The sequence below is a fragment of the Carettochelys insculpta genome, chromosome 11 (assembly GCF_033958435.1).
Source record: "Carettochelys insculpta isolate YL-2023 chromosome 11, ASM3395843v1, whole genome shotgun sequence".
NCBI lineage: Eukaryota > Metazoa > Chordata > Testudines > Carettochelyidae > Carettochelys > Carettochelys insculpta.
Genome location: NC_134147.1, coordinates 34,615,357 through 34,637,133, shown reverse-complemented (window position 1 = coordinate 34,637,133; position 21,777 = coordinate 34,615,357). Strand labels below are relative to the sequence as shown.

At 41.1% G+C, this 21,777-nt stretch overlaps 1 protein-coding gene across 1 annotated transcript in view; it reads left to right on the top strand.

Annotated features, from left to right (window-relative positions):
* ITPR1 (inositol 1,4,5-trisphosphate receptor type 1) overlaps positions 1-21,777 on the top strand; it is a 269,958-nt gene that overhangs the window by 234,238 nt on the left and 13,943 nt on the right. Inside the window, exons 53-56 of the mRNA XM_075005225.1 lie at positions 921-1,022; positions 2,813-2,955; positions 9,881-10,046; positions 13,520-13,680. Of these exons, the coding sequence (XP_074861326.1) occupies positions 921-1,022; positions 2,813-2,955; positions 9,881-10,046; positions 13,520-13,680 (572 nt within the window). The remainder of the gene's footprint in view (positions 1-920; positions 1,023-2,812; positions 2,956-9,880; positions 10,047-13,519; positions 13,681-21,777) is intronic.

Genomic DNA, 21,777 nt, shown 5'->3' with positions numbered 1-21,777 from the left:
GGGTTAGGCAGAGTCTAAATCTGTTTGGGCAAAAAAGCCCTTGTTCTCCCAGACATTAACTGTTAAGGTTACTGGTTGCAAACCACTGAGAGAGCTTGCAGGCTAACTCATGGGATTTGGAGGGCTTATTTTTGCTTTTAATGATGGGTTTAATTCTACAGCAATCAAAATAGAAACATCAATAACCAAATAAATACAAATGGAAGGGAGTGTGAGCGGTGCTCCTTGGAGCACTCGACTTTTATATTAGTTTTTTCAGTTTGCATTTGGAATATCAACTCCTACCAAATACTTGCTATAGGTTCTTTGGTTTCTTTCTGACTTAAGATCTGGTCATTGCAAGTAAAATGTTGCTTTCCATTACACAAGCAGCTTAGTGAGGGAGGAGTACAGATAGAGCAGAGGGTAACCATATTAACAGGGCACTTCAAATTCTCTCCAAAGCTTAAACTGTTCAGAAAAAACACTGCTCAATCTTCATGCTATCAGAGGTTAATTTTTACTGTTTACCAGGCCAGAGGTCAAGAACTAAGTGACACTTAGCTTCAGCTTTTCCACACCATCGATTTCAATGCTCAGGACATCTGATTATCCATAATGGCTTACACTGTACAATGAATGCAAGTTTTTGAGGCACCTTGCCTGCTGAATAAGGGGCTGGGTAGCGTGTACAGTAATTGTATGGCGTTCAGTCCTAGCACACACAAATGGAAATCATTTTGTCTTGTTAAGTAACTGGGTTTAAGAATTTAATTGGGCTCTAACCTTCAAATCTCACTGGAAAAACCTTTCTCAGAATTGTATACACATTGTCCAGTGCAACCACAGTTCCTATTACAGTGTGTTAACACCTGGAATTCGTTTTGTAAAAACTGAAATGTTAAACTACGTTTCTGATGCCACAATTTACCATCTTATAGACCATACAGAAGCTGCTGATACCATGACCGGGGAGTTCCTGTATTCAGACGTATGTAGAGCAGGTAATGAGGAAAACTGTTCTTCAGTCATTGCTTCAAAAGGTAGGTGTCCTTCCCTACTAAACGTACATCTGGACTGTAGTTTTCACTCTGTTCTAACCATGTATCTTGAATTTAAAACAAAACAAAACAAAAACTTGGAAAATTAAACCAGGCAGAAAACAGATATTGGGGGCACAGCTGATCTGAAGGAGGGTTAACTTTATCCTACCTTCCCAGTAGTGTGAATATCTTTTTGGTGCATGAAATATTGTGCATAAACTAGAAATATTTGTTTTGTTGCTATGGGATTGTTTAGCCCTGAACTGATTCCTCTTCTCACATTCATAAGGAAAGGCAAAGTGTAGCAGCTAGTCCTCCTTCACATTCTCCTGAACCTTGCAGCTTCAGATCAACAGTTCTGACCGCCGAAGTTGGTCCCTGAGTTTACAAGGATCCTCAAATGTTAGTGTGGAAAGATATATAGTCAAAATATAACTGCATTGGTGAGGACACTATTATAATTAGTAAAGGAATATAATAATATTGTTTTGGACTATTAAGAAATAATGAACAGAATAAATACATAAAGTGGGTTTAAAAAAAACAAGAAAAAAGAAGTGTAGTAGTATGTTCGTCCAATCACATATAGTACAATGATCAGCCTTAAACTGAAGAGTAAAATATTTTGTCATATTTCCTACAAGTTAAGTTCAGTCCCTCACTGAGTTTTTAATAGCGTTGGATGTGAGATACAGACATGGTTGGTATTTTTTTTTCATTCAAATAAAGTATTTGTTTTAAAGGTCAATGATGGCCAGGAGCCCATCTTCTAAAGCGGAAATGTCTGTTTGCTCCAGTGTGGCCTATGATAAATGGAGTAACAGTACAGACACAAAAATAGATCCTTCATTTCTTTCCTGGCTGTGAGAGGCAGGGGATGATTTTGTTGATCTCCATATACTTTGTTTGAAAAAAGGCATGTGGATAATGTAAAACTCAAGTTGATATCCATTAATATCAGTGTTTGTCTGTAGCCAGAGGTGGATCTGATGCATAAATCTCTGGTCGTTTCCTTAATGTTTGGAGATATCTGGATATAACATTTTGATTCAGACCCATCTTTAATATTAAACATTATAATAACTCTATATGCATTTTTATTATCACAGCAAAGATACGGAGGGTATTTTTTAAACTCTGTTTTTGCAAAATACTCATAGTTAGTTCTGGAAATTCCAGAATTCAGAATGCAAAGAGAAAAATCTGAGTGATAGCCAAACTGGCAAAAGTTGGTGGAAAAAGACAGCTGTTCCTTTCAAATAAAATACAGTTTCCGTAGTTGGTAACGGCACCTTAACCATTTCAAGAGCAAGAGACAAAGCACTTTTTTTTTTTTTTTTTTTTTTTTAAGAGAGTAGCTCCAGGCCTGTCCTGTCATTCCTCTGTCAGATATGAGAGGATAGCATATGAACAAACACTTTGTTCTCAGAGGCATCAAAAAAGCCATGATTCCATATAAAAAAGCATCTGCTAAGAATAAGTTGTGCATAGTAACAGAATGGGAATGAGAATTTAGCCTGCTCTGTGTGGAAACTAGAAATAGAATAGGTGGAAAGAAGAGAGCTACCACCAAGCCAACAGTGCAGACCCAGCTGCTGCTCATTTCCTAGTGAACAAGTGCTGCTGTGGTGATCTGCATGGTTTAATAGGCACACATTGTTAAAGTTGTATGATTGTTTTTAAAGAGAGAGAAGAAAACTGCCCACCAGAGATGATTCAAAGAATAAAGAGAATTATTTAAAATGCATCTTCTTGCCTTTTAAACCTGTCTTTGCTTCCTGTCTCGATAGAGGTGATTTCTCAAGAAGAAATTGAGGAAGAGGATAAAGAGCATACATGCGAGACATTGCTGATGTGCATTGTTACTGTATTGAGTCATGGGCTGAGGAGTGGGGGTGGAGTAGGAGATGTGCTCAGGAAACCATCCAAAGAGGTAAATGAACACTGCATGAGGGAGGAAAAGAAAGATGTTGTGTACAAGGTACTGAACATATTGTGTGTGTTTCTAGATAGGAAGGACCACAGTTCTTCTCCATGTAATATGGTTAAATGTCTGCAATAAGTCAAGGAATGGCACATCTGAAAGGAGTTTCTAGCTATTTGATCTGCTTTATGAATATTATTAATCATATTTTAGGGTAATGGCTAACGACCATCTGAAAAGGAAGCCCCATTGTGCTAAGTGCAGTGCAAACACAGAGTAGCAGAAAGGTCCTGCCGTGAAGAGCTTACAGTCTGACAAGACCAGGTAGATTCCAGAGGAAAGATTAGAACTCACAACCAAAGTGAACAGTGTGATGGCCATCAGTGTTGTGTTTGTTCCATGGTGGCTTGGGGGGTTAGGTAGGAAGGGATTAATTAAATTGAAAGAACAGGGTGGAGGGGGATAAGCCACGGGCAGAAGAAGCGAAGAGAGAGGCAGGAGAGCTACCAGGCCAGGGATGGGGAACCTTTTTGAGGTGAGCGCCCTGACCAACTGAAAAATCAGTTGTGAGGGAGGAAGGGTCAAATAAAAGTGAGAAACAACCAAACAACCTCACTGATGTGGCACCTGGTTGAGAGACCTCACTGCCCGCACGCTCCAGCACCATGGGCAGGAGGGTGGAGAATGGGGGAGTGATGTTCAGGGCTTACCCCAGGCCAGAGTAACTCTTCTGGGGCTGAGGATGGGACCAAAAATGGTGGGGGTTCAGGATTCAGTGTGCAGAAGGGGCTACCAAGGAGCAAGTGAGTTGTGGGTGGAAGGGGAGGGTGCAGGAACATGCTGAGGATGAGTGATCTGGATGGGAGAAAGGGTGCAGGGTGGGTGTGAAGGGGAGCTGGGTGGGAGGATTATAGGCTTTGGGTGGAGGTCTGGACAGCAGGCAGGAACAGTGTGAGTGTGGGGGAGTCTGGGCAATGGGGAAGGATGCTTACTTCCATGCACCACCACTGCAGCTTCCTCCCCCATCTGGGGAAATGACAGCATGGCAAAACACTCCCTCGAGAGGTCTTTCTCCCTGCCTCTCTCAGGCACTGACCTCCCGTTGCTCTGATTGTATTGATTTCAGGCAAAACTATCAAAACAGTGTAAATCCTAATAGAAATTGGGTTCCTAAGTGACTTAGACCCTTTTGAAAAGAGTAGGGTGGCAAAATTTGCAAGTTACAAAGGAGTTCTCAGAAAACTGGAAGAGCAGGCAAGAAAATGGTAGAGGAAGTTCAGTGTTCATAAATGTTCACTGGGAAACATAATCTCAACTATATATATAAAAAATATATATATAAATGAAATCCAAATTAGCTGTTATCACTTCAGAAGAATCTTGGGGTCATTGTGGATAGTTCTCTGAAAACATCCACTCAGTGTGCAACGGCAGTCCTAAAAAAGAGATCAAAATGTTGAGAATCGTTAGGAAAGAGATAAGACAAAAAGGATAACGTAACCTGCCTATAAATCCAGGATATACCCACTCTATCTCTGGAAAGACATATCAGAAGTGAAAAAGGTACAAAAAAAGGCAATAAAAATGATGAGGGTGTGGAACAGCTTCCATATTAGGAGAGATTAATCATAGTGGGATTTCCCAGCTTGGAAAAAGAGAAAACTGAGTGGGGAGAGGCCTCTAAAATCACAAGTGATATGGAGAAAATAAATAAGGGATTATTCCTTCCAATAACACAAGAGCTATGGGTCATCAAATGAAAATAATAGGCAGCAGGCTTTGAACAAATATAAGGAAGTATTTCTGCAGACAATGCACAGGCTGTGGAATTCTTTGCTAGAGGATATTTAGAAGTCCACATCTGAAACAGGGTTCAATAAATAAAGAACTACAGTGAAAGCTTTGTTATCCAGCAGTTAGATACCCAGAAAACTCAGTTAACCAGCATCTGCCATAGACAGTGATACAATTTGCTCTTCAGTTAACTGGAAAAATTCCATTAGTTATCTGGCATCATTTCCCAGCATTTGCAGAAGTTGCGTTTGTAAACTTGAATTAGTAAAGTTTGTTCTTGTCTTGTTTTTAAATATAATATAGTGCAATCTTTGAGTATCATCTAACTTACCCTGCAGCTATGGCCAACCATACACCATCAACAAGCAAAGATCTGAAAAAGAAAACATGTTGTGCTGATCATAACCCAGAAATTGGACCTAATTAGGTGCCTTGAAAAAGGAGAAAAATAGGAGCCAATCAACAAAAGGGTATGATATTGGCTCGTCGACAATCTCTGATATTAACATGCAGAAGGCAGATCTGATGAGATTCATGTCAACTGCTGAGGCAAGCAAAGCATTTGAGAAATGGTGTACTTTGCCCAAACCAAAATTGGAGCAATTAGATGGTGTATTATACTAATGGTTTTCCTTGAGGTGTTCTGAGGGAGTTCCAATTTCTGGCCCAATGTTGATTGAAAAGGCCAAAGATTTTTATCAGAAGCTGGAAATGACCAAGACCTGCATTTTTTTCTGATGGTTGGCTAAAATGTTTTAGGATGAGACCTGGTATCAGAAGACTTGATGTCTCTGGAGAGAAACAGTCTGCTGATCATGAGGATGCAGGAAAAATATTGTGTGTTTTTAAGGAGCAGATTGTGGAGCACGGCATAACCCCACAGAACATCTACAGTGCTGAAGAAATGGGACTCTTTTGGCACAGCCTGACACCTTCAATCCTTGTTGGTGCAAGTGAGGTTGGTGCACCTGGTTTTCAGAGGAACAAGGACCGAGTCACTCTGCTTCTGTGTGTAAATGCTGCTGACACACACAAAATCAGAGTTGCTTGTGATTAACAAAATTTGAGACGCCAAGAGCATTCAAGGGTATTGTCTATCTGCCAATGGAATACAAGGCACAGCCTAATGCGTGGCTGGACAAAGAAATATTTTTGCATTGGTTCCACTGTGTCTTTGTTTCTGCTGTGAAAGACCATCTGAAAGAACTTGGTGTGCCAGAAGACACAAAGGTTATTCTGGTTTTAGATAACTGTTGTGTTTACCCCTCTGACTTGGAGCTTGTGTCTGGCAATGTTTTCAGTCTTCCTGCCTGCAAACATCACCTCACTTATTCATCCAGTGGATCAGGGAATTACTCAAAATGTAAAAGTCATCTAGAGAACTGATTTTGTGAGGAAGCTGCTCAACTTTGAAGGAACAATGGAAGATTTTCAGTCGTGGTACAGTATCAAGGATGCAGTCTTCAGTGCGGCATATGCCTGGTCTACTGTCAAGCCTTCAGCTTTAAAGGGAGCATGGAAAAATTGTGGACAGAAGTGATATTTGTGGTCCTCTGATGAAGAAGAATGTCAAGGCTTTAAGCTAAGACCAAAAAGGAGGGCACTTCAGGAGGTATTTGATGTTTTTCAAAATAGTGACCCAGAAAACCCAATCACTGTGTCAAAGGATAATGAAGCTGAAGAGTGAATAAATGAGGTGTTACAAAAGTCCTGACAGACTCTGAAATTATAGAAATGGTTGTCCATCCAGAGAGAAGTCCCTGTACTGCAGATGAAATAAGTTCAGAGGAAGAAGACCATAGTGAAGAAACCAAAGTCTGTTGGGTTTCACTTTGATTAAGTTTGCTGAACAGCAGTCATCTTACTCTGCTCAGGAAGTCATGCAGTTGCACATTACCCACAACAGTTTCTTCAAGAAAAGGCAACTGACATGTAGGCAGGCAGATACCTGCAAGACCCTGCAGAAAGCTTCTGCATCTCTTGCCACTGGTGCAGCACCACTATCAACATCAATAGTCTAAGTTCCTGATATTGATGACCCTGAGGCAGTAGAGAAGCAATAAATGGAAGTACTGTATGTGGTTATAGTGTTAAAAGCTGTAGTGTTAAGTAAGGTTATTTCATTGATTTAAAAATGTTTGCTTTTGGTGAAAAAGCTTGACTGACGCATTTGATTAACTGGTATCCCTCATTCCCCATGCATGCCAGATAACAAAGCTTGTATGGTAGGTGAGTTCTGGAGGATAGGTACATCAATGGGTGTTAGTTAGGATGGGCAAGGGTGCAAAACCATGCTCTGAAATGTCTGTAGCATCGTTTTGTCATAAACTGAGAATGGGTGACGGGATGGATCACTTGGTCTGTGTCTACACTAGCCCCATTCTTTGAAGGGAGCATGGTGATCAGCCAGCTTAGATAATAATAATAATGAGGTGCTGAGGAGACTATGCAGCACCTCATCAGGCTAATTTTGGCAGCACTGGGAATAAGTGCCTGTGGCTACATGGCATGCCAGCACTTCGAAGTTTACAACTTTAAAGTTGCCATGGTGAAAATTAGCCTAATAAGGTGCTGCATATTCATCACAGAACCTCATTATTATTCCCCTATCTGTCGGATTACCATGTCCCCTTCAAAGAAGGGGGCTAGCGTAGACACAGCCTTGATGATTGCCTGTTCTGTTCATTCCCTCTGGGGCACCTTGAATTGACAGTGTCAGAAGACAGGGTAGCTGGCTAGATGGACCTTTAGTTGATCCACTATGGCTGTTCTTGTGCTCTTAAATGTGAGAGAGGTGTCTGTCAGTCCAGAATAGTGGTTTGGGAAAGTTCCACCCGCCCCCCCACCCCCAGGATGTGATCCCCATCAAGCATTGGTTGCAGTTGGTTAATTATCTGAATTATAAATTCCAGTGTGGGGTGATATGTGACAACTAGGGGTGTATGGTGGGAAAGGATTTTATTTCTGTATTGAAGCAGGTTCTCTTTGGGCATTTGGATGGACTGTTTTATGATTGTTCTATAGGCTAGTGTCCTTGGTTGCTGAAGAGGCTATGAAGTGTATTAAGGTACATATGTGGGACTTTCTCCTTGGAGCAAATTCCATTGTATCTGAGTGTGTGGCTGTAGATATGATTTCTTGGTGTATCTGGAGTGGTTACAAGACCTGTAAAGGTAGGTACGGTGATCTGTGAGCTTTTTGCATATAGTTGTCTGTATGGTTCCATAGTTAAAACTGATTGTGGTATCCTGAAATTGGTGTGGGAATGTTCTGGAAGTTGCAGTGGAAATCTGTGAAGGAGTTTGTCATCTGTCTGGTGAATGGAAACATCATTGCTGCATCTCAGGTATATCATTGATTTTTGTGGTGCATATGTCCAGAAATTCTTCCTCAAGGTATTCCATGAAGAGGTTGGTATATTGAAGAGCCAGCCTTGTAGCCAGGGCTGTTCTCATGGTTTGGACAAAGAGCTTGTTATTGAATGTAAAACTGTTGTGGGTGAAGATGAAATGGATGAGTTTGGCCATGTGTTTGGGGTGGGTATCTGAATGTTGTCTGTGGTCTTGTAGATATGCAAAGCAGACAGTGATGGTGTCATTGTGAGGGATACTGGTTCATAGAAAGGTGGCATCTATGGTGGAAAGGAAGTTGTTAATGTCGCAGAGTTTGTGGAGGAAGATGTGTCCTGGAGGAAGCTACTGCCTTTTAGTGCTGAGTGGTTTGAGAATGATTTCTATGAATGCCAGTATTCATTCAGTAAGAATGCCATAGCAAGATATGATGGGCTGTCTAGGTTCCCTTGTTTGTGTGTCTTGGGAAGCACATAGAAGGGATAAGGTTGGAGTGTTTCTCTTGGAGTTGCTTGTAGAAGTATTTGTTGATCTCCTTTAATTTCTGGGTAAATTGTAGTGTGGGGTCTGAGTTCTTCATAGCAGGTTAGCTTAATTAAATTCCAAGTGAATTAAAATAAACAGAATTAAAACTACATCACTTCTGAATCACAGAAGATACACCAGGTTTCAATGTGGTTTAACTACCCCACATGAAATTTGTGCCATCAGTTAATTCAGGGTACTTCTCTAAGTGTTCCCCTGTAGACACACCCATAAGGTACCTTCATGCTGTAACAAAAGACCATGGCTGCCCCCCGTCAGCTGACTCTAGCTGGGGCTGTGGGGCTATAAAATTGTGGTAGACACATTCAGGTTAGGGCTAAAGCCTGGACTCTGGAGTCTTAGCCTCTGATACTCTGTGGCTGTGGCCACACTTGGTCAAAACTTCAAAGTGGCCATGCTCCTGGCCAAATCGAAGAATACTAATGAGGCGCTGAATTGATATTGAATTGAATATTCAATTCAGCTGAACTGAATATTCCCCTGTCAGCTGAGGGGAATAAAGTGATTTTGACATGTGGGGTCCTTTCAAAAAGGACCCCCATGTAGCTGCACTGAGCCGCACACGTTCAAAAGTGGCGCTTTTGAAGTGCCACAGCCAGCAGCATGCAAGTGCTAATGAAGTGCTGAATATTCAGTTCAGCACCTCATTAGTATTCTTTGATTTGGCCATTAGCATGGCCATTTCGAAGTTTTGACCAAGTGTACCTACAGCCAGAATCTTCAGGTTTTTTATTGCAGTGTAGGCATACACTTAGATACCTTTTGAAAATTTTATTCAGTGACAGTAAAACAGGCATGGGGAGCATAACAAAACTCTGTTCCCTGCTTCAACTATTTCAGAGACTCTGTGATTATTTGTATGTATAATAGAAACAACTGTCAAAGGAATGTCAGGATGTGATCAGGAACAGAAGAACTAAATGACAAACCTTTGAGTGTGAAACAAAAGTAGATAACAAAACGGCAGAAGAGGCTTGTAGGGGAGAACTGACTCCAGGGAGATCATATCCCATCACTGATTAGTTCGATGCTTTTTTTATCAAGTAAATTAGAACTTTTGTTTTATGATCCTAGAGAATTTAAAATATGAAATATAATCATTGGCAGACTTCAGAAGAGGGGTGTTCTGAATTAGGGCATCTCAAGAGGGGAGTTAGTGGACTAATACAGTGTTGCTGCTGTCCTGAAAGAGAGGCTCTAATGGTAAGTGTCTGGATTAACTTTTTAACATATTTGTTTTACAGGAACCTCTCTTTGCTGCTAGAGTGATATATGATCTCCTGTTCTTCTTCATGGTGATCATTATTGTCCTTAATCTGATTTTTGGGGTTATCATTGACACTTTTGCTGATTTAAGGAGTGAAAAGCAGAAGAAAGAAGAAATTTTAAAAACAACTTGCTTTATTTGTGGTAAGCATTTACTTTAGAGCTAAGAACTGATCCATCCTAATCCAAAGGTAGCTGCAACTAGCTTTCCCAGGCAGTGTAAGACTCTGGGGAAATAGGACTTTTCTTTGAGTGCTTGCTCTTGTCAATTCCATTGTAGGGATGTGCACGCCCATGTGCGTATTCATCAGAGAATTTAGACTTGGTGGGATAGGGCCAGCTATGTGGCCTCCCTGGAGTGCTGCACACGTGTGAATATATTAGGCACTGCAAGCCCCAAACCCTCTTAGTTTCTTCTATCTGCCCATTTCATCTTCACACCGGAAAGAAGAGGGATATCAGACTAAAGGATCTCCTTATGGAATTCACCCTCCACTCTGCATCCGAGCCACCCCAACACAAGTTCTCCAGCACTTCAACTTCAGTTAGCAGTGCACCACCTGCCAAGCATCTATCAACTTTGCCAGTACCTTTAGATGAGGGCTAAGAAACATGGTTCTCTGGTGCCAACAAAGAAATAATCTGTGAGCTAAGAGCCTGCCCTAGCTGGAGCTCTGCAGCCAGCCATCTCCATCAGAGCCCACGTGCCTGGCAAAATACCCTTTTCCCAACTCTGGTACAGGCCCCATTCTCCTGCCAGCACCAATGCCTTCCCAGTGTGGGGCACCTGAAGAGCTCAGGCCTCTGTCAGCTGCGTCTGCGCAACCAGTGCCACAGGTTTTAACTAAGGCTCCCCAAAAGGTGGATAAGGGAGCAATGGAGCACTGCCAATCCTTCAGGATTATGGTGTCCTTTCCACCTCTGCACTGATGGATATTGAGATCATCCCAATCCTACTGTCAGTCTCCATAGTCATGAAGGTCTTCATCCTGGCACCTGTCTTGGTTGCTGACACTGTGGGACTGACCTACCTTCCGCCTTCATGCTCCCTGATACCATCTCTGGTGTTGGTAGTTTCAAGAAAAACACAAACTTTGACAGCCCCTCTCCTCCCCACTCCCACCCACCATGATCCCTGGAGGTTGGGGGGTTCCTCTGAATCCAGTCTGTTTTTACTGGTCCTCTAGCTGAAGCCCCATGCTTCAGATGAGGAACAGAGGTCTCACAACATAGATGTCAGGTGGACACTGGCTTTTTACATAGACAGAAGCTGTTCTGTAGATTCTCCCAGCTGTTTGTCATGGTTGTGGATAGGATGAAAGGTCATCCTGTGTCCACGCAGAGAATCTTATCCTGGATCACAGTCCACATCCAACCCTGTTATGAGCCAGCAAAAGGTACCCCGGCCAGTAATTGTAGCAGTTCACTCAGTTCAGGCACAGGCATCCTCAAAGGTCTGTCTAGTGCAGTTGCCTATCCAGGAATTCCGTTGGGCTGCTACCTGGTCTTCCAGCCACATATTTGCATCACATTATGCACTGACCCAACAAGCCTGGATAATGCTGCCTTTGGCAGATCTATGCTGCAAGACTCTGATCCCACCTCCAAGGATTCTCCTTGTGAGTCACCAGCAATGGAATTGACATGAGCAAGTAGTTGAAGAGGAGACAGTGACCTGCCTTTTGCAATTTGTGTTGTTCAGGATGTGTTACTCATGTCCACTCCATTACCTGCCCTTCTACCATGTAGTTGGAATTGTTAGCAACAAGGACCTGAGAGGGCACGGGGCCGGCTGTACCTGATATACCTGCACATGAGCACAGCACTCGAGGGGGTGACACAGCTGGTCTTACAGATACTGCCAAGGCAAAAATCTCTGGCAGATGTGAAGGAACAGACGTTTGACACCATGTAGATTCAAGGAGACAGCCTTTATTACACACAGCTGGCGGACTGTCACTTCTCTCATTAGGCTCAGTGAGGCTGACAAACAGCAGATTACAATGAATTACATAGAGTGCCAATGGGTGGAGGGAAGTGTCAGGGTGGGAGTTCCCAAACACCTGGACAGGAGCTAGCAGCAAAGGTATAATGAGCACAATAAACCGATAATCTGAAGGTATGTAAGTGCTCCACCCATGGCTCAGGTTTACATGTGAATACAAAGGTGGTATCCTTTAAGTTTTCTCTTGTAGAAAATAGGTTAAATTCCAATTCCAGGTCTTTAGGAATGACAGGCAGCACTCCTCGTAAGTGTTTTTTTTTTTTTCCATAAGTACATTCCTGTATGGTCTTGAGAAAAAATAAAACAGTAACCAATGTCTACGTTGACAATAGTGACCAATGCTACCCCTTTCTGGGCTCAGATCGGCATCTGTGAAGGGCAGAAACCATCACATATGCTGACATGTTAGACCTTTTCTTGAACTAGGCTGTTAGTCAAGGAACCGCTGTCTCTCCCTCAACTGGGGCACAGACTTCCAGGCCCCTCATCAATGAATTATGGGTTATAATTAAAGGTAAGTCCCAATTACTGCTTTCACACCCAAGGTTATACTGTTTAAACTCTTGTTTTATGCCTAGTTACACAAACAAGGGCTTGTTTTACTATCTGTGCCACACTTTGTTCAATTCAGATGAAGGTTTGGAGCCTCCTTTGTGTGAGTTTATGTTAAAGATCCTGAACAAAGACTGTAGCCAGAATCTGGCATAGTACATGCTCGGGATCTTTGCCCTTCACTGCGCATGTGGGGGTGCATGCGCACCTAGAATGGAATGGACGTGAGCAATGTATCTGGAAAAACAACAGTTATAAAAGGTGGATAATGGTGTGGTAGACTAGCTGTCATTCACAGCTACTGCAACTACTTCCTTTTTTCAGGATCTTTTGAAAGCTTGACAGTATATCGTCTTCAAGCAGAGAATACCGATCTTTTGTGTTATCTTTTTTATTGGGAAGAGAATTTGCATTGCTTGGAGAATTTGAGGAACTTTGCACAAGGGAAAGAAATTAGCAATAAGAGTGTCCTGTTTTATATACCTCTCTTCTTAAGTATACTTCATCTGGCATGTTTCATCTGTGTTTCAGACAGTTTTCTATTGATGCATTAGGTAAACTAAAATAGATCACATTTCTAAAGATGCTGAATAGGTTCTGTAAATCACCAAGTTTTGAGTGCACTGAAATTAAAAGTTAAACGATTGAGGCTGTGAAGCCAAAGTGGCTAAGTTACATGGCAATACATAAATGTAGATAATGATAAGAAGTATCCCTTAGACATTTATTGCAAAGTAGTAGCTGTGTTTTGCATAATTTTATTTCAAAAAGAGGATATTTTCATGAGGTATAGCAAAAATTGTTTATTGCATATCCTACCTAGTTAGCTTTATCATGACTTTCCTAGAATGTGTAATAAATGTAAGTGGTAGAATTTATGCTGAGCATTGTTTTCCCATGTGCTGCCCTTTGTAGGAAGTTCATCCTAGTGACACTTTTTGTTCCAGAATATATTTGATTGTTAATGAATAAATACAACAAAACTTAAGTTTCCTTCTACTCAGAACTCACATTATGCAAGGGTTGCTAAATACTAATAGGGGTGTGTGATCTCTTTTAGGTTTGGAAAGAGACAAGTTTGATAACAAGACAGTCACATTTGAAGAGCATATTAAAGAAGAGCACAATATGTGGCATTACTTGTGCTTTATTGTATTAGTAAAAGTAAAAGATTCGACAGAGTATACAGGACCAGAAAGTTATGTGGCAGAAATGATTAAGGTGAGATTGAAGTTCTTTCCCCAAATCAGGTTGATTATTTACTCTGTATTTGTTTAGTAAATACAAATAGTCTGCATATTTGTGTAAGAATTTGAGGAACAGAGGATTTTTTCTACCACAATTGACTACAGGTTGAATGTCTCAAGTCTGGGACCCTCAGGACCTGACCAGTGCTGAAGCAGAGCATTTGTGGAACCAGGGAAGGTCAATATTATCTAGCAGTATTACCAATGCTTCTACTGCCTACTGAGCTCTTAGAATACATAGGGGTAAATTAGAACTAAAAAGCAGCACAGAATGCTGAGAGCCAGGACTGGTGACATTAAATAAACTTTATGGAACTGCAGAAAACTTACCAGATGTCCCCTTATCATGGATGCGGACAACTAAAATTGTGCAGGACCACAGATGTTGCTGAACCAGAGGGTGCCGGACTAGAGATGTTCAACCTGTACCATAATTCAGTATTTTACCTCCCTCAAAGTGCCCCTTGATCAGACAATATGCCTGAAGGCAGAGATTTTTGTAGGAGGATTAACTACAAAAAATGTTTTCACAGAATAGATTGACTGCATCTCATTGCAGGTTCCAATCCATATAGTAAATTGATGATTAATACTAAAATTGGGCCTGCAGCAATGTTTGATGGATTTCTGGATGTGTGAACTTCAGTGCAGTAGTTATGTAATAGTCTGCCTCTTCATATCTGTGGTGCCTAAGCCAAGTTCCAAATGGATACATGTAAATAGTGAAGTCTACCTTGTCTCTGTGGTTTAGACCAGTTACCTAGTTTGAAAGACAGACCATTCTGTTATGAAAACTAATGTACCATAGTTCTAGAAGAGAATATTTTCACCTCAAGTTGGGAGAACTGTTTGTAAAGTGTCTCTTAGCAAAGTATCCTAAACTGACCTCTAAGACTTACTTCAATAACAAAACACATGACAGTACAGTAATAAACCAAAATTGATGTCTGCTCATTTGCAAAGCCTTTGATGAGCAAATTAAATACCTTGTCTTTGCCAAAATGCAGATTCAGAGCTCCTGGAACTGTGTCCTTCACTTCTAAACTCTAATTACTAATTTGTCTCCCTGGTGCCTGATTGGTTAGTACGAGCCCTTGCTGAGTTCTAAGAGTACAGTTAGTTATATTACTTAACTCATGGCGTTGCTGCTGAGTAAACTTTGTGTATAGACACTGCCGTGTAACTTGTGGGCTCATATATTTTTACAGTCCTTTTCCCAGAAAGATACAATGTGCCTTTAAATATAATCCCACCGAGGTCTCTGTGATGTGGCGCAGCATGTTACTTCAGGGTCACTGAATTCTGTCTTATTTCTGGGTTGCTGCTTCGGTAATGAGGGCTTAAAGAAGTCTTGTGAGCAATCACCTGATAGAGGATTAGCACAGTGAGATAGCTGAGCACAACACTGCTGCTGTCAAGGAGGCTGCCTTGATGATGTTCCCTTCATTTACTTTGCGCCAGTGGCAAGTACTTCAAACCAGTGGTGGTTTTAATTTTGCCGGTCAGAAAGAAGTATGTTCATATTATTTAGGGGTCGTTTAAGTATATCAAAAAGTCCTTAAATCGGATTGTGCCCATTGCTGAGAAGCTGCATGGAGCTTTTGGAAAACTCTAAGGGTTAATCAAATGGTGGCAATGACGTTATGCGTACTGCAGTGACACGGGCATGGAATCAGCCTGGCACAGGAAGCAGTGGCAGGTACAATTTGAGAATAGCAGGACATTTAGTTAGAATCTACCTAGGGTTGCTTTGCCATTTAATGACAGCTTTTTAAATCACGTCTTACTGAATGCAACCAGTAGTGGTGGCAGTGGGGCAGTGGTGAGGAAGTTCATTTTGATGACCCAGAAGCAAAGTTGGGTCACATTCTCACAATTGGTAGCTGTTTCTTTAAAGATGTAAGAAACAGAACTTCCCTTGTCCTCTTTCCCTGCTCCTCCATGACAAAAAGGTAAAATGGAACTTGCTCAATGTATCCTATTTAAAAACTTCACTATGAGATGGTTGAGGTGTGTAGGAATGACTGGGTGCATGGTTTGTTTAGCCCTAAACTTCTTTGTTTACATCCTCGGAAACAAATGTAGAAGGAGTGATAATGAGAGAAGACTTTGCAACATGCTGCTGATGGTAAGGCTTCAATTGAACCTGTTGGCGAAGATGATTTATTTTGTTTGTATTGGGAGCAGGTGAGGATCTAAGATTTCTCAATGTCTCCAGTAGGCACACACTCTTCCAAACCTCTGCTAATTTTATTGATTCATTTAGGAGGGATATATCCCCATGGAAACAGACTGAAGGTGGCCTGCTAACATCTTTGGTAGTGACACAAACTGGCTACCTTTTACTCCCACAGGTTTCAATGTAGTTTGGATGTACAACAGAAATATTTACTGAGATACATTAGCTTGGATAGGAAGCAGGGATATGCTCAAAAATACTTTGGTACTACAGATGCACATCAACCTCATAGATGTTTTCCACTCCCTGCCCTGAGTCATAGAATCATAGGAGATTAGGGTTGGAATAGAAACTCAGGAGGTCATCTTAGTTCAGGGGTGAGCAAACTTTTTAGGTCAGGCCCCACTTGTCATACGTGCAATTAGCAGAGCCCACCTACAGCCTGTCTAATGTAATCCCAACCTATGGAAATTTTGGTTATGTGCATATGAAAAAAAAAAACCCCAAACTTCTGGCATGTGTGAGGAAACAGGTATGTAGAATATAAAAACTGTATTAATTGGTGTATAAATGTGAATACGCAGACATAAAAACAATAACACGTCAACATTTTCAATGAGATGGATGAGCCTGAGACCCAACACCTTATCATGTTCTGCCCCCCTTTTGAAATTTCATGCCCCTTGGAGGGAGCCTACCCCCCACTTTGCACACCCCTGATATGGTCCATCCCCGAGTTCAAAGCAGGACCAACCCCAACTAAATCCCAGCGGAGTAGTTTTGGACAGTTTATTTCAGCAAGAGTGGAAATTGTTCACCTGCAATTGAGCACATTTATTATTTCTACAGCACCAGAAGTGTGCACAGAGCATTATAAATAGTGTTGTGAATCTACTACCTCAGAATTGTGTATGCTACCAATTTATCAGTTAAATCCAGTACTTATTGGCTTTAAGATACAGTGGATTCATTTAAACATCATACACATGGGCAATAATTCACTTTATGCGAGGTACTTTGTATTCAGATAATTTAATTGCTTTAAAGATGACCTCATCTCTTGATGTATTCTTAACTAAAAATAATCTCTGTGTAAAGAGGTATGAATGGCAATTTTGATACTACATACTGTACTTGATACCAAGGAGTTAAATGTTGGTTACATAACATCTGTTGTTGCCTGCAGGATTTTGATCCAGCATTTAAAAAAAATCCTATCCTAATTGAAAACAAATTTATAAAGCACTCTGAATAGATATGGTACTACACAGGTCTATTTGTAAAGGCTAATTAAATTACTGTGCAATCTACAGAAGTCAGCAGTTATACTTAGAAACCCAAATGCAAGATTGAAAGAGATTTACAATACAATCAGCCTCACACGAAAATACATCAGTCCATTGCAATGCTTTTTACATTGACTGTAATTGCTTTCAAAAGGCTGTGCAGACTTGTAAGAGAAGTCTTTTTTTCTGTTATTTGCTCATTCCCAGACTTAGGAAAAGTGGTGCTGGATCTGTGCATCCATGTGCTTTGATTCCATCTGGTAGTTTGATTGGTCTCGTAGTTAAAAATCATTATGTGGATTATGTGTTAGGAGACCGGGGTTTCTGTCCCACCATTGGTGCAAACTTTTTGTGCAAGCTTCTTGTCTGTTTGCTCATCTCTGAAATAGGGACAATGATCCTCCCTACCTTAGCAATGAGTCTGCGAGATCCAGCAGTTATAAACCATGTTGAGCTCCACTGATAAAAGTTGCTGGAGAAATACCCACGGGAATTGCTTGTACTCTTTGGCTACATCTACACTGGAAGCATCTGTCGACAGTAACGTCTGTCAACCGACTTGTGTCGACAAAACCTCTCAACAGATTGCATCTACATGCAAAAGATGGACATCAGTCTGCTCTGTCGAGAGAGAGAGAGGCCAGACTGCCCTGTCCCTTCTCGACAGAAAGGTTGACCCAAAGCCCTCCAAACAGGGCTGCCCAGTGAACCGGAAGACTTCTCTGACAACAGAAGTGTCTACACTGCACTTCTTCTATCAAGAGAACTCTGTTGACAAAAGCATTATTCCTCAAATTTTTGAGGGATAACACTGTTGAGACACTCTCGAGAACTCTACATTTGTGTCGACAGAATGTTTTGTGTGTATAGACACTCCCTGACTTATGTCACCAGAAGGCCCTTTCTGTTCACAAAACTCTCTAGTATAGACACAGCCTTTGACCTGTAGATAAATCATCTTGTATTCTGAAGTCCTTATGTGAGCACTGAAGGTGATGAGCGCTTTACCTAAGTAAAAGCGTATTACAGACTTCAGGAGTCAGCACACAATGACGGAAACATAGTGTGGTGCAGACCGCCTTGTGAATGCTTTCTCGAGTTGTTGTTTTAAGGATAAATATTTAATAGTGTAGAAATTACAATAAAACAATGAGAAAATGGTTAGCAATGCTCCAAATAGACTTGAATTGTGAGCTGTAAGTCCCTCTCACCTAACTTCTGTGCATTTGGCTAAATGACGGCAGATGTTTGTTTATGATGGTGAGACTTTTAAGTTAGATCTATGCCTCTTCAAAAGTATTTTTATCTGGAAAATGTTAATTGTGCTACAACACAGACAGTCTAATGCCACTTGTGTTTCACTGGAACAAAGGCATAATTCACTTGCTGTATTGCTTTGTAGTCACCAAGGAAGATCAGGTGATGTCTGAGTAATACTGGGTATGTACTGTGGGAAGGGGCAAGAGGGTGTCCACTTACTGTGTTGGACAGACATCGATATCCACACCCAAATGACTCTACAAACTCTGTGCAACTCCTTACAGATTGTCTTATCTACCCATCTCCTGAGATTTTATTCTTTAGGTTGCTGCATTTGCCTAGCGGTCTCATTTAGTATTAGGCCATTAGCATAGATATCTTCTATGGGTTACTCGACATCTGTCACAAACTACTGTTTGCAGGAATTTGTAATGAGTCTGTACTAATTTGAGATAGCTCAGTGGTTTGAAGATTGGCCTTGTTAACCCAGGATTGTGAGCTCAGTCCTTGAGGAAGCCATTTATGGGTCTGAGGCAAAGAGATTTAAAAAAAAAAAAGAAAGAAAGAAAAACTGTTAGGGATGGTGATAGGTCTTGCTGTGAGGGCAGGGGACTGGATTCAATGACCTCTGGAGGTCCCGTCCAGCTCTGAGATATATATGATATCTAAATGAAATTATGCGTAGAAGACTTCAAATACGTATTTGATTACTGGGGGCAAGAGTGTGAGTCTGCGTTTAAGAGCTACGTACAGACAGGCACTTAAAAAAAAAAAAAAAAAAAGTAGTAGTCTCATTTTGACAATTTTGCCCACAAAGCTTCCTAAAATAATGCTTCTCGCTTGGTAGCATTTTTAATCCACAGACATCAATGCACTGTACCAAGAAGTATGTTTCATTATCACTTTGACAGAAGGGGAGAACAGGGCATAGTTCAAATCAACTGCCCAAGGCCATGGAGAAGGTCAACAGAACATCTGGGAATAGAACCACAACTCCCATTACAAGGCATGTCTTCACTACCCACTGGATGTGGGCCAGGCAGGACTTGATTTATCATGTCTAGTATAGATGCACCCAGTGCTCTCCTGTCTCCTCCATCAAAACAAGAAGAGTATGTGGCATGAATGGAGAGCACTGGCTGTCAACTTACCGTGGTGAAGATATGGTGGTAAACAGAACTAAAAACATTGATATCAGCTACATTATTCACGTAGCTGAATTGGCGTAGCTTACGTCAATGACCCATGGTAGTACAGATAAGGCCACAGTGTCCTGTCCATCCAGGAGTAAGCCATTCACAAATAGAAGTGATTGATCCAGCATGCTACAAATAGTGTAACTGCAGCAGCAGAGGAGGGGGTAGGCTCCCCAAGTACATACACATCTGAGATACTAAGGTGCACTTGAGAGACTAGCTCCTCCTGTTGGTTTGTGCTACTATGCTTCTGCCTTATTAGTACGCTAGCTTGATCAGAAGTAATGGGGATATTTTCCCCCCCAAGATAGGAATTCCACCTCTACCTCGAAGCATCAGCATATCCAAAGTGGGTTGAAGAGCAGGCTATAGGTTTTAAGGGAGACAGCAGTGGAGGTGGATAATCAGATCAAATAGATCTGATGATTATACAATAATGGGCTTGTCACCACTGAGTTACCCCAGTGTTTTACTGATGTAACTCCATGACGGAGACAATGCAGTAACACCGGCAGAATACAGTGATGCATCATGAACAGCACATATAGAATTTGACTCCCTAAATCTGTGTGTGACCAGAATTAATTTTCTGAAAATCAGTGAGTTATATTACTTTTAAATTGTGCTCAGACATAATTTCCACCTGGAGATACTGTTGTCATGCACACAATCAACATAACCGTTTTCAGAAATGGCCAATCTAACTATTTGTACGCATTATGCAGATGTAATTGTTCACCTTTAAGTTCAGAGTTTCTGAGACTTAGTGTTAAAGTGGCAAATTAATGCCCAATTATGAGAGGGAGGCTGGCACTTAAATCAGTTTTATTTGTTGGAGTCTACCATGCAAAACAATATCCCAAGATGCTTTAGTGAGTTGGGTAATATAATTACAATGTTGGATAATAACTAATAGCAGAGTAAGAGAGGAGCTGAAGTATGTCTGGCAGAAGGCCACTAGCTGCTGTAAACAGTGTGTTGCAGGCACACTGGTCTTGAGCTTTGGATTTAGCTAGTTAAGCTGTTTTTTCCCACTGTTAATTTCAGAGCTTGGGTGTATATGAGCAGCTGCTGTGGAGGGAAGCAATTGCTTAGCCTAATCATCCCCACACCATACTAATACATCCTGCCCTTTGGAGATGCAAACAGTACGTGTTTCTGATGGAATTGTACACCAGCTTGTTTTGCCAATACTTGGTTTATCCCAAATGATTTATTTTCTTTGCTGCTTTGTGTGGTCAGTCATTTAGGCATGGGATTCAACAGGCCTAAACTTTGCAGTGATTCTGCTTCTTTGTTGGATGGAACAAAGGAGGAATAGGGTTGGTAATCAGAAGAAGGAAGCCTACCTTACAGCTCTATATTCTGTTAAATGTAGGACATCCTTAGAGAAATCTAGTCAAGGGGACACAGCTATGATCCTCATCTCTTTATTCATCATTTTGTTAGTGCAACAGACATCAGTGTGAAGTTTACTTTCTTCTAATATTCCTGCCCTTAATCTCCAGGTGTGGGTCCTTTTATTCAATTCTTCTTCCTCTTTTACTTTCTCATCCTTTTTGAAGACTACGGCTCAGCAATCAATGCCACTGCAAGAATCAGCCTGGTAAAGGCATTGCCTTGCTTTACTACTCGCAAATATCTGCCCAGGCTTTGTCAGATAAAGATGAAAGAGGAAGTGAAAGGAAGCTTAAAGTCAAGTTAATGCAAAGGGTTAAATTTGTGTAGTACCCTAAACAGTGATGGATTCCTGAAGCACTTTTCAGACCATCAAAACAAAAAAGCAGTAAAGTAGCACTTTAAAGACTCACAAAATAATTTATTAGGTGATGAGCTTTCATGGGACAGACCCACTTCTTCAGACCATAGCCATACCAAAACAGACTCAATATTTAAGGCACAGAGAACCAAAAATAGTAATTAAGGTGAACAAAGCAGCAAAAAAAAGATCAAGGTGAGCAAATCAGAGAGTAGAGTAAATAATTTAAACCTACAGGAACAAGAGGTCAGTTTTTAATATCACTAGTCTGTTCTCCTCATGGGTTAAGTGTGAGCACACTGTCCACCCTTTTTAAAATGGGAGAAATGTGAACGTCCAAGTGGAGGGAGTTGCATCCAGCCCATTACTGAAAGAAAAGTTAGCCTGAGGT